At 49.3% G+C, this 12,834-nt stretch overlaps 2 protein-coding genes across 7 annotated transcripts in view; one reads left to right on the forward strand and one right to left on the reverse strand.

Annotated features, from left to right (window-relative positions):
- The window catches only part of USP30 (ubiquitin specific peptidase 30), a 27,875-nt gene extending 20,682 nt beyond the window's left edge, over positions 1 to 7,193 (forward strand). For 4 of the 5 annotated variants that reach the window (XM_027124479.1, XM_027124480.1, XM_027124482.1 and 1 more), the window contains 6 exons: positions 658 to 717; positions 1,216 to 1,302; positions 2,084 to 2,164; positions 2,260 to 2,479; positions 3,959 to 4,079; positions 4,747 to 7,193. In XM_027124479.1, the coding sequence (XP_026980280.1) occupies positions 658 to 717; positions 1,216 to 1,302; positions 2,084 to 2,164; positions 2,260 to 2,479; positions 3,959 to 4,079; positions 4,747 to 5,011 (834 nt within the window). In that variant the 3' untranslated portion in view covers positions 5,012 to 7,193. Of the gene's footprint in view, positions 1 to 657; positions 718 to 1,215; positions 1,303 to 2,083; positions 2,165 to 2,259; positions 2,936 to 3,958; positions 4,080 to 4,746 lie in introns of those variants that run through there. The other variant, XR_003436671.1, reaches the window with a different exon arrangement.
- ALKBH2 (alkB homolog 2, alpha-ketoglutarate dependent dioxygenase) lies at positions 6,334 to 11,210 on the reverse strand. 2 transcript variants are annotated; one of them, XM_027124483.1, is made up of 4 exons: positions 11,022 to 11,206; positions 10,213 to 10,648; positions 9,224 to 9,422; positions 6,334 to 7,690 (listed from the first exon to the last, which is right to left on the reverse strand). In XM_027124483.1, exons 2-4 carry the CDS (start codon positions 10,487 to 10,489, stop codon positions 7,384 to 7,386), a joined length of 783 nt encoding a protein of 260 aa, XP_026980284.1. In that variant the 5' UTR covers positions 10,490 to 10,648; positions 11,022 to 11,206; the 3' UTR covers positions 6,334 to 7,383. The 2 variants fall into 2 exon arrangements, with proteins under 2 accessions (XP_026980284.1, XP_026980286.1); XM_027124485.1 differs by lacking the exon at positions 9,224 to 9,422 and having other exon boundaries at positions 10,213 to 11,210.
- Positions 11,211 to 12,834: the final 1,624 nt, after the last annotated feature.

Genomic DNA, 12,834 nt, shown 5'->3' on the forward strand with positions numbered 1-12,834 from the left:
TGTAGTTCTACTACACTATTTTTTTTTTTTTTTTTTTTTTTTTTGCGGTACACGTGCCTCTCACTGCTGTGGCCTCTCCCGTTGCAGAGCACAGGCTCCGGACGCGCAGGCTCAGCGGCCATGGCTCACGGGCCCAGCCGCTCCGCGGCATGTGGGATCTTCCCGGACCGGGGCATGAACCCGTGTCCCCTGCATCGGCAGGTGGACTCTCAACCACTGCGCCCCCGGGAAGCCCCTCTAATGCACTATTTTTAATATAGTATTCCATTCTATAATATATGGATATGATATAATTTATTTAATCACCCCCTGGAATTTTCACCCATTCACATTTTGCCGTCATAAATGATGCTGTGATAACCACATCCTTGTAGTTATATTATCCATGGTTATTTCCTTAGGATAAAAATCCCAAAATTGCTGGGACAGGTATGCTATCGTATAGTTTTTCCAAGATATCCTTTAGTATTATTGTAGTTCTTATGTTTACAAGGTTGTTCTTAATAGAATTTGCTTCTAGGTAAGTACATTATGTTTGACTGTGTTACTGTTGGGCATGTAAATATTAAACTGTTTTATAGGCATATATCTTCCCATCTATAAAGCTTTGAATTGAACCTAAGTCCTTTCTGGTTTTTGCTGCAATATGTGTTTCAGAGTCCCGTTCGATTTGATACCTTCGATAGCCTTTCACTAAGTATTCCAGCTGCCACATGGGTATGTACTGATCTGTGGTTTACTTGGGGTCTGTTTTGGAGACATTTGAATCTGAAAGGGCTTTGAGACATTTCGTGTAGCTCAGCTACTACACATGATTCAGACACATGGTTGGTTGAACCCATCTTAGTTTTAATCTGTGGTACCATGGCCTGTCTTGGGGGGAGAATGTGGGCATTTTCTCTCTTGCTGCAGAAATTTTGGCTTTTTTGAACACACATACACACACACACACACGTTAATCTCAATTTCAAAGCTATCTACAAGAACATGGAAGCCCATAATTTTCTGCAGTGTTATGTCCTCATACCCTTGAATCCATCCATAAGAGCAAATCCAAGATGCTCTGGGCTCCCCATCTGTTCAGGAAACACCCAGTTGTGTCTGTGAAGCCTCACTGCCTGCCTAAGCAGAATAAAGCTCTAGGCTTCACACTGTTAACAGTTTCAGTCTAGCTCTCCTTGAATTGTAATCATGAATGTCCTTCTTGTGCTGTAGGGTCATCCACTGACCCTGGACCACTGCCTTCACCACTTCATCTCATCGGAATCCGTGCGGGATGTCGTATGTGACAACTGTACGAAGGTATGGCTTTAACCCCAAGTGCCATTTCCTGAGCCGGCCCACGTGTCCTGATACAGCGCTTCCCACACCGTCGGCCCTGAGCTCTGCCGACTACCCCCAGAGGCTCTCTGCAGCCACAGCCACGTCCATCTAAGTTGCTGAGGAAATTGGCAGCCCACGGACCAAATCTTTTGCCCAGATGAGTTTGGTTTCATCCACAAAATGTTTAAAGAAAAAAATTTGAATGCCATGCTTTGAGGTGGGACAGGCCCGCTCCAATTCACTGCAGTTCCCTCCGCACCCACCTGTTTCACATCTGCCTCAGCTGAGCGACCTGCCCGACTCCCCCGAGCAATTAAACATCACCCTCTGAATTAAGAGGAACTGTGGGGGCCAGAAATTTTGAAGACACAGAACAAAACAGATGACATGCTAGTGTCAGTTTCAGTGCGGCCTCTTTACTTCTTTTGCCTCCACGGTCACCATTAGTTAATGACTAAAAGAGTGAAGACAACGCACAGATAACTGGGCAGCTGAGTTCCTTCAGCAGGTGGACGTCAAGTGCCCAGTGAATGCACTTGTAACGCCAGCCTGACCCGCAGCTCTACCTAGGGGTCCTGTTTCAAGAATTTCTGCAAAGGGACTTCCCTAGCGGTCCAGTGGTTAGGACTCCGTGCTTTCATTGCCGAGGGCGTGGGTTCGATCCCTGGTCAGGGAACTAAGATCCTGCAAGCTGTGCAACGCTGCCAAAAAAAAAAAAAAAAAAAAGAATTGCTGCAGAGAGATGTTTCCTTTATTTCAGATTGAAGCGAAAGGGACGCTGAATGGGGAGAAGGTGGAACACCAGAGGACCACGTTTGTCAAACAGTTAAAACTAGGGAAGGTGAGCCCATGCCGCATGCTTGGCCGGCTCTGCTCCCGAGGGCCCCCCGGGTCCCGCTCCCGACCCGCGGCTCTTTCCGTCTCTCCCACCCGCAGCTCCCCCAGTGTCTGTGCATCCACCTCCAGCGGCTGAGCTGGTCCAGCCACGGCACACCCCTGAAGCGGCACGAGCACGTGCAGTTCAACGAGTTCCTGATGATGGACATCTACAAGTATCACCTCCTCGGACACAAACCCGTTCACCGCAGCCCCGAGCTGCACGAGAAGGCAGGACCTGCACTGGAGCTGCAGGACGGGCCGGCAGCCCCCAAGCCAGGTGCCTGCCCGAGGGGCCAACGCAGCTGGAATTGGCGGGTTCCTTGTGCCACAAGGGCCAGGCTCACCCGACGGCTGCTTAAATTCTTGAGAACAGCAGGATTGGGGGTGGGAGAGGAAAGGTTTTGTAAAAGAGGTTTAACTGGAACAGTCACGAGATGTCTAGTTTTTAAAAACCCTCTGACAAATGAAAAACTGTAGGCAGAAAAGCAAAATGTTGCTTTCTGGTCTTCTGACTAAACAATAATTGGCTCAACTCATTCCAGTGAATTTCTTCTCTTTTCTTCTCCCCAGTACAGTCACCTCGTTTAGACAGGAACTGTGGGGAGGAATGTCCTGGCTGAAGATCCCTGAACATCTTATTTGGGTTGATACTTCTTTGCTGAATTGCTTTTTGTCTGATCCCATTACCATCCTCCCTTGAAGCTAATTATTGATCGGGTCCCAGTGAAGCCAGGTAGCTATTATCACTCTGTCTCACTGAAGAGAAAACCGAGGCTCCCAGAGGCTGATTGGTCCAGGGGCAAACAGCAGATGGGGGATCTGGTACTGGAATGAAGTGTCGGGACAGTGTTTTTTGTTTTTTTTTAAAATTTGTTTTTGGCTGTGTTGGGTCTTCGTTTCTGTGCGAGGGCTTTCTCTAGTTGTGGCGAGCGGGGGCCACTCTTCATTGCGGTGCGCGGGCCTCTCACTGTTGCGGCCTCTGTTGTTGTGGAGCACAGGCTCCAGACGCGCAGGCTCGGTAGTTGTGGCTCATGGGCCTAGTTGCTCTGCGGCATGTGGGATCTTCCCAGACCAGGGCTCGAACCCGTGTCTGCTGCATTGGCAGGCAGATTCTTAACCACTGCGCCGCCAGGGAAGCCCCGTTGGGACAGTTTTGTAAAGGTGTTGTATGTAATTTGTTCAGTTCTTTGTAAATGAGGAAAACTCACCGACTTTCAAGGCTCCAAGCCTGAACTCGCCACCCGTGTGCCAGGACTGTCTTCCCTGCACCCCAGACTTTCCCCACCTAACACCCCTTACTACCATTATTCTTTCCTACATCCATTTGTGTGGCCTGACAGGACATCATTCACAGGGAGACCGAGCTTTGTCCTTTCTCAGAAGGTCAATAGTTTAACATTGGGAGCAGCTGGGGTGGGAAGAGGGCCCAGTTTTAAATCCAGGACCTCCTTGCCCTGGCTTCCTCTTCTCCCTGGCAGGGGTGCAGGTCTTTAGCAAACAGGGCTGGGAATCTCAAAGACTCACAGAGTTGTCAAAGTGAGCAGGAGGCTAGGAGCTGGGTACATTTTTCCTATTTGGGGATTAAAACAGGCAGAGACAAAAAGGAAGTTTTATGAATCAGCATAGGACAAAATCACGTATCTGTTTTTCCTCTGTAGCCTTACTGGGGAGTTAAATTTCAAGCTAATCCAAACCATGTCTTGTTTACCCAAAGCTGCTGCTCACTTTCATTGCCTTCGGCCTTTTTCTCTTGCAGTTCGGAGTCACCCGGGGGGCCCCAAAACACAGATTTTCATGAACGGCGCCTGCTCCCCATCTTTCTTGCCCACGCTGCCAACCCCGATGCCCTTCCCCCTCCCAGCTGTTCCTGACTACAGGTGAGCCACTTTTTAGACGCATATGCCTCATTCACTGATGGCTTTAAAAATAAGAATTATAAAGTCCATAAAATGTAAATGTTATGTGTATGTGTGTATACATGTACATATGTATGAAAGTATGTACATAGAATATAAAGAAAGAAATTTTAAAAATTTTGGGGACACCACCTAAAGATAGATCACCAATTAAATCTTTGTCTTCCACTCTGTAAAACTGTGTGTGTGTGTGTGTGTGTGTGCGCGCACGCATATACTACACAACATACATACACTCACAGAATGGACAGTTTACCAGGCCAGTAAATACAGGTCTCTATTTCAGTGGTTGCATAGTATTCAGTTGTATAGCTGTACCATTGTGTCAGTCCCCTATTGTTGAACATCTAGTATTTTTTACTCTTTGCTTTTTTTTTTTTGCGGTACACGGGCTTCTCACTGTTGTGGCCTCTCCCGTTGCGGAGCACAGGCTCAGCGCCCATGGCTCACGGGCCCAGCCGCTCCACGGCATGTGGGATCTTCCCGGACCGGGGCACGAACCCGTGTCCCCTGCATTGGCAGGCGGACGCTCATCCACTGCGCCACCAGGGAAGCCCTCCTCTTTGCTTTGCCTCTAAACCTTCCTTGTTGTATTTGTAAACCACTGGCATTTGTTCCTACCGTTCAGCTCCTCCACGTACCTCTTCCAGCTGGTGGCAGTTGTTGTCCACCACGGAGACATGCACTCGGGACACTTCGTGACCTACCGACGGTCCCCGCCTTCGGCCAAGAACCCTCTCTCCACCAGCAACCAGTGGCTGTGGATTTCTGACGACACCGTCCGCAAGGCCAGCCTGCAGGAGGTGCTGTCCTCCAGCGCCTACCTGCTGTTTTACGAGCGTGTTCTTTCCAAGATGCAGCACCAGAGTCAGGAGTGCAAGTCTGAAGAATGACTCTGCCCTGGCCCCAAAGCTAGAGCTGATGGCTCCATCCAAGCTGTGTGCGTGTGCGTGTGCGTGTGTGCTGTGGTGTGTACGTGCAAGCAGCCCCACTAGAGTCCTGCAGCCTTCTGGTGTGTTCTAGGAGAAGGCTCCACACAGGAGCTGGTGGCCCCGATTCAAACGAGGTCAGGCTCCCCGCACAGCTCTGCCCGTGCGTACCAGGACAGCGGTGCCGGGCTAGGATAACAGTCATTGCGTCTAGAGCGTGTCTTGTCACTCACCTGATCCAGGTAATGAAAAGAAACCAGACTCCAGAAGCCACCTTTTTTAGATTGATACATTAGGTGTTCTCAGAGGGGAGTTAACTTTGTCTGATCCTCCAGCGTTTCAGCATAGATCTTTTATTTTTAATAAGCAGTCCCATAAAAATGGTTGAATTAGTGAAGTTACTAAAGGCAACAACTTCGAAGAAAAAGTGCCTTTCACTCTCAATTGCTTTCGTAGCGCGTCCCTTCTGGAAAACACACCTCATCTGCGAATCATATCAACAATTTTTGAAAAGCTCCGTACCTTCCAAAGTTACCGAATAGAGAGCAACAGAACAGTTAAAAGACGCCTGATGCGCACCCGCCTTCCCTTTTTATATGTCTTTTTCTAACCTTTCGATTCTTTATATGTAGTAAAAGCTCATGTGCCAAATCTGCCCCTCGGGGAAATTCTTTCTCTACTTTGTCAGTTACCAGTGACCAGCTTTCTCTTTGCTGTTATCTTTTGTATCCTGGACTCCCAAGTGTGATTATCGCATATTATATAACTGTGTGAACAGCCAGAACTCGGTGGCCTGTGTGCCACACCTAGGACTCCTCCGCTCTGTAGAAAACCCTTTCTCACACGAGGACCCCACGGTGGACAGCTATTCTCATCTATTTATTTATTGCCCATGAAGAGCTCCTGAGGTTTACAGGTGGAGCCGGGGGCTGTGTCAGAAAGACAATCCTGGCCTCCATTTGAGAGCTGGATTCTGAAAGAAGGGCACTGACCTTGGGGCTGCTGCCTCTCTGGACCTCAGTTTCCTCATCTGTAAAGTGAGGAGTTAGATTCCATGACCATCCAAGTCCAGCCCTTCCCACAAAAAAGAAGTTTAAAAAAACTTTTTGAACATAAAATTATGGCTGATATCTAGTACTGTCATTCTGTTCTAGGTCCATATTCTAAATGTATTCGTTTCCAGTAGCCTCATACAAAAGGCCTCTCTTGGGCATCCTCCCCTCTCTTCAGGTAAGTCTAATGAAGGCAGCCCAGGGCCGAAGGAATTTTGATGGCACAGGGGTATCTATGTTTTAGCTAGGCTCTTTTATTTAAAACAAAAAACAAATGCAGACTGACTCTTCAGAGATAAGATTTGGAATCAGACGTGTCCAAAAGGTCACCTGAGGTCAGGCTGAGGACTGTGCTTGCCCTGGTGGGGACCAGCTGGCAGACACTTCCAGACAAGGCCTTGGTGTCAGCTGAAAGCGCTAGAGGCCCAGGTGATCCCCATTCCCCCAGGCCCAGCGTGCATCCTGAGGACTCGGAACTCTCGCTATTGACAGAACGGACTGTGAAGTTCTCCAGGCCACACACCTCAGGGAGAAAGGAGCCGCACAAAGCTTCTGGTCTGTTCACGGCAGACGTCCCTTCCCGACTTCTTACAGACCCCGGCTTTGACGGTGAAAGGCACGTCCCCGTGGTACCCGCGGTCTGGGGGAAACAAATGCTCAATCACGTGACCTTAACCTGCCTGGCAAAGTTGTAGCTTGGAGCAACTGCTGCTCTGCCGCTGCTTACGCTTTGCAATCTGCCATTAAAGAGAGATGAACGGGGCTCATCCTTTTAGCGTTCAGTTGTAAGCAGATCTTTGGTCGGAGGGACTGAGCCACAGTTGTAAATGTGAATGATCTCCATGCAAAGTCTCTTCCCCTGACTTAAAGGTGACTTTCTCACTTTTTGTAAATCATTAGGCGTCACGCAGCAGCCAAACAAACACTCTTACTTCTAGCTTTAAGTTATTTACAAAGTCGCTTCTTTTTGCAAAAACTGAAGTTAAACTCGTAGTTTATGCCATAATAACTGCTGATTTATGTTTTTGCTAAAGGTACCTTTTGTATCTGCTGTGTATTATAGCAATAAAAGAACCATTTTGTTAGGAAAAAAACCAACTGGTCTTCTTTCATAATTCACCGACTCGATACAAACATCCTCTTTCTGAGTTCAGCATTGTATGTAAGAAGCCCTGCGCTTGGGTTCAACCTTTTCCATGTTCCCTGTTGGTAAAGGAAATGCCAGCTCCCTCTTGGAGTAGAGAAGGAAGGAACTAACAGAAGTACTAGCTGTTAAAAACGTTTTTACTTTGTAATAGGCAGGATTTTCCGAAATGTCAGGTTGACCCGGGGAGCCAGAACATTCTTTCGGACGGGGAGACTGTGGTACCAGTGAGTGTTGGTTGGGTGGTTCATCATAAGTAAGCTTCCGTGGGCCAGCTGGAGCCTGACCACCCCCAGCCTCCGGGAGGGGTGCTTCCCCCGGGAATCCTTATGCCGGAGGAAGAAGTCTCTGCAAGCCCCGAAGGAGACAGAGGCGATGGGGCTCCCAGGAGCCAGCTCTCTCTCGTCATCTCTGTGCTCACCAATGTGGTCAAGGCCGTCTTTGTACCTGCGGTGAGAAAACAAGCAGAGTTCACAGAACAGCCCTCTGTGGAAACACGCCCACACCTCGTTTGCCTGCAGGGAAACAGTGCCACGAGCACAGGTTTCTGCAGGGGCTGGAGGGCTGCATCTGGTCCACAGATGAGGCAAGCCTTTCACTTTATCAGCCCTCTTTGATCACACGCTTTAAAACCAATAAGGAATTCCCTGGCGGTCCAATGGTTAGGACTCTGCACTTCCACTGCAGGGGGCCCAGGTTTGATCCCTGGTCAGGAAACTAAGATCCCACAAGCCATCAAACAAACAAAGCACACCAACAGAGGCCAAACACGAGTCTTAGAGTTCTCCTGCAGGGTTCGTATGTGTAAACCTTCATCGCGTAAGATGGTTTCTCCCTACACTTAAAACCCGTATTCCTCGCACAGTCTGGCCCCCGCCGGCCTCTGAGCTCATCACTGCTTTCCAGCACCACCAGCGGGATTTCCACTCGAGACGCTCCAAGCTCCCTCTGCTCTCCTCCAGGTGCCTGTGTGGCTCCCGCTCTCTCTCGGTTTAGCTATCAGCTCGGACTCACCCCTCCGTGAACCCTCCTCCAACCATCTTCCCTTAAGCCCAGAGTTCTCAACCAGGGTGACTCTGCCCCCCCAGGGGGCACTAGGCGATGTCTGGAGACATTCTGGTTGCTCTGACCAAAGGGACCCTCGAAAAAAATGCACAGTCTAAAAGGAGGCAGCCTGTCAGCCAGCTCTGGGGGACTGCTCCGAAGAGGTAAGGGGGGAGCCGACAAAACACGGTCGTTAGAACATCAAAAGGTTACTGATCATTAAAAGAAAACCAGACATCTCGAGCTAATGAGTTTAGCGCCTTTCTGTGTAGGGGACAGTCTGGGCTCACTGAAGTCATTCCTTTGAGATGCACCTCAGCTCTCTGGGGCCAGTATCCTGTCCTCTCCCATCCTGAGTCCCCTCGGGGCACCCTGGCGGTGGCTGCGGGGCTGAGGGCTTGGCAAGGGTGTGTCTCCATCCTGAGTTCCCTCAGGGCTACAGTGGCTTGATGGCCCCACATCCTCTGTTGGATGATAAGGCAGGCAACGTTCTTCATTCACAGGGTGGTCCTGGCATCTGGTGGGTGGAGGCTAGGGATACTGCCTAACATCCTGCAGTGCACAGGTCAGCCCCAGAAAGAGGATTATCTGGCCCAAAGCATCAGGAGTGTTGCTGTTGAGAAACCCGGACTCCTTCCTCCCAGCCGTTCTTAGATCAGCCTGTTTAATTTTCTACGAGACACTTATCAACGTCTGAAGTTATCTTGTTCGCCTGTTCATCACTTTGCGGCCTCTCACTCCCGCCATGGTGAGAGCTCCATGAAGACTAATTGCTTATGTTCCACTACTACTCCCCTAACTACACTGAAGGGTTATTTGTTGTACAAATGAGTAAAGTACAGTGGAATTCTAAACTCTTCTTTTTGGAAGAGACAGGTTTATAAAATTCAGTCCACTGTCCTAAAAAGTAAAAGGTACAAACAGTTAGGGGGTCACCTGTTGACAAGCACGAAGTTGAAGTTCTGTCCAGTCACTACAGAAACGCGATCCCGGATGCGCTCTAGGACAGGGAGCCAGGGCTTTGGAGACAGAGTAAGGCCCGAAAAGGTGTAGGTCAGCCCAGTGTCACCGTATGTCGCCTGCTTCCTTGGGACATTGTGCCACTTCCCAAACACCTGGATCCTGGCCAGCGCACCTGTGCAGGGGAAACACAGCAGCGCCTCAGACAATCCACACTCACTCCCTGAGTATTCAGAAAAGGAAGTAAGACAGGAATAACATCTAATACCCCGACCAGGGACCCCCTCCTCAAAAATCATTGTGGCTCGTCCAAAACGTTCATGTAAGGACAGTGATTCTTGTCCGACACTTGGAGAAACACAGCCCTAGTCCAAGTTTTTCATAAAAACACCCTAACTTAATTGCTCACTAGAACCGTAATACAGAGGCTGAAATTGGAGCAAAATGAAGTCAGGTTACACGCTAGCACGGTGATTTTGCCAACTGTGGGGACAAAGGGCATCGATGGAAGATGGTGCTAATTCAGCTCAGGATGGAGGCTGGGTCTCCCGTGGGCATTTCTACGTCTCCCCATCCCTGTGCCCTGCCACATTGCAGCGGTTCTCAGTGTGTGGTCCCCGGATCAGTAGCACCCGGAAACTCCGGACACTAGACTGCAGGGGCAGGGCAAGCCATGGTGTTCTCACAAGCAACAAAGTCCTCCAGGTGATGCTGAGAACCTCGTGCATAGGAATTACCTGGTAATTTACCATCTCTCCGCTCTCAGCGGACAGGAGATCCCTGTTATTAAGTCTGTATCCCAAGCACCCAGCAAGTTGCTTGGCCCAGAGGTGCCCGGAATGTGTGTTCAGTCAATTAACAAACTCATCTGTAATTAATGGCTCCTGGGTTCAGATTTCCCTAAACACGGACCACTAGTTTTATCCAACAAGCCTTCCACACACACCCCACCGTCCCCTGCTTACCTGTAAAATATTCCACTTCTTTCTCCAACTCTTGGAAAATCTCATCTGCTTCGGCTTTGCCAAACAGGACTGTGTAATCGCAGTCCAGGCCCTCGGCTGCAATGTGCCTCCAGCTGAGGCCTGCCGAGTGGACTCCATTCCCCGGGGCTGCTCTCCTGGGCTTTTTCCTGCTGGTCCCCTCCTCTTCTGCCAACCCGGCTGGGCCTCCTCCGGTCTGCTCTTGCCCCCTCTTTCCCATAAGGCCCCTGACAGCCCCCTTCACCAGGAATCTGTCCATCTAGTCTCCACAAAGCAAACACCTGGTAGCCAGTGGCCAGGCCAAGAGAGAGAGATTGCCCAGGCTCTGTCCCAAATGCCAAAATCCACTCTGCAAAGTGGTCCCACAGTGGCATTCCTCCAGTTTTTAAGTTTCCATTTTAAAGTTTAACACCATGTCCTATAAAGGAAGTAAGAGGAGGTTAAAGCTGGAAGGATCCCTCCCACACCTAGGTAGGTATTAGAATCAGCCGCCTAGCTTGCAACACCCACGTGTGCCTGCCCTCCACCCGCAAATATCCGAATTTTTAAAGAAACACCCACCCCCCGGAATTCGCACGCCAATGGCAAACTTGGAAACTGCAACCCAAACGCTCACTTTACATATGGGGAAACTGACACACTGAGAGGGGGAGAGGTTTGCTCAAAGTCACCCAGAAATGCACGTCTCTCTCTCCCTTCCACCCTGCAAAGGACAGGCTGGGGGGTGGGGGGTAGATAACTGGCCGGCCTCCCACGCAAGTATTAAAACAGGTAAGTACTGCGATCCTTACACGGACAAGATTCTGAATCTAAATGTAACAACGGTTAAACGTGGTCATACACCAGGCACGCCGAATTCTGATAGAAAATAAGAATTGTAACACGTGCGGGGGGTGGGGGGTGCCTAGGGGTCGCTTTAAAATCTCAGCTCCCGCGAAGCTCCGCTTCTCCCAGACACTGTACAAACGTCCTGCGGGAAAGAGGAAACACTTACCCCCTCTACAGAACTGCTTCCGGGTAGATTTCAGCCGCGAACTGGAGAAAATCCAGGCAAATCTGCAAAACAAAGCGGTGGGCGGCCTCCGGGCGCCACCTGTTGGCCCTCCGGGAGCGTTGCAAGCACCGCCGTATTTCTGGGTAACGTTATTTGTTCCGCAGCAGCGCAGGGTCCCCGGTGGTTTGGCAGCTGTTGTTCGGTGTCATCTCTCCCTGGGGATTAATTTCGTTTCCTGACAGGGAGTTGGGCCAACCAGCATATTGTCGCAGATAGGAGCACGAATTCTGCAATCAGACCCCGTAACTTCCATTTCTGTCTCCTCAACTGTAGCTGTGCGGCTCCTACAGGTCACTTAACCCTTCTGGGCTTGAACTGCCTTCTCTAAACAGTGGGGACTACAAAACCTATGCCATGAGAACACCATGAGGAGTAAATGAGAGGATGTGTGAGAAGGGCTTCTGTGCTTCAAACAAATGTCAGCTTTTATTATCACCAATTTTTATTTACTCTCTCTCTTGGCCAATGGAATGAAAAGAGGTTGGGGGCTTTGTTTTGAATCTTCTTAGCGTCCAGCTCTGCAGATTTTGACAAAGGTAAACAGTTGTGTGACCACACCACAATCAAGATCTAGAATTCTATCATCCCATAAAATTCCCCCAAGTCTCCTAGTTATCAACTCGCCCCCTTACCCAGCCCCCGGCAACCACTGATGTGTTTTCTGTCCCTAGAGTTTTACCTTTTCCAGAATTTCTTGTAAAGGAAATGATACAATATATAGGCTTTGTGTCTGGCTTCTTTCACTTAGCCTAACGCTTTTAAGACGTATCCATGTTGTTCGTATCAGTTTATTCCTTTTCATTGCTGAGTAAGCTGCCCTTGTACTCGTGCCCTACAATTTGTCCATCCACTTGCCACTTGAGGGGCATTTGGGTTGTTTCCAGTTTGGGGAAAATACAAATAAGGTCACTATATCTATTCATGTACAAGCTCTCGTGTGAATATAGAGTCCAATTTCACTTGGGTAAATACGTAGGAGTGGGATCGCAGGGGTACATGGTAAGAGTACGTGTCACTTTATACAAAGCTGCCAAACTTTTTCACAGTGGCTTTTATTTTCTTATTTTAAAAATAATTTTAAATTATGAACATCTCTTCTTCTTACACATCAAGCTCCTTGTCCTAGGCGCTGGAACACAACAGTAACCAGAATCAAGTCCCTGCCCTCACCCAGGTTACGTGTTGGAGATGGAGACAGAAATAAACAAGGAGAGAATAAATAAGATTATTTTATTTTATTTTGGCCACACCACAAGGCATGCGGGATCTTAGTTCCCTGACCAGGGATCAAACCCATGTGCCCTGCAGTGGAAGCGCGGAGCCTTAATCACTGGACCTCCAGGGAAGTCCCAATAAGATCATCTTAGATAGTACAGAAGCTGTAAATAGAGTGACCTGCTAGAAAGTGGGGCAGGAGGAGAAGGCCCTTCAGAGGCAGGGTCTCGAGCTGAGACCTGAGGTTTTCCAGGCAGGGGGACAGTGCGTGCAAGGTGTAAGACCACACAGGCGACAGCTGGGTATGCCTGGTGACTGTGCTGAGAACCAGACTC

The sequence above is a fragment of the Aethalodelphis obliquidens genome, unplaced genomic scaffold (assembly GCF_003676395.1).
Source record: "Aethalodelphis obliquidens isolate GAN/ISIS:26980383/991018 unplaced genomic scaffold, ASM367639v1 scaffold28, whole genome shotgun sequence".
NCBI classification, from domain to species: Eukaryota; Metazoa; Chordata; class Mammalia; order Artiodactyla; family Delphinidae; genus Aethalodelphis; species Aethalodelphis obliquidens.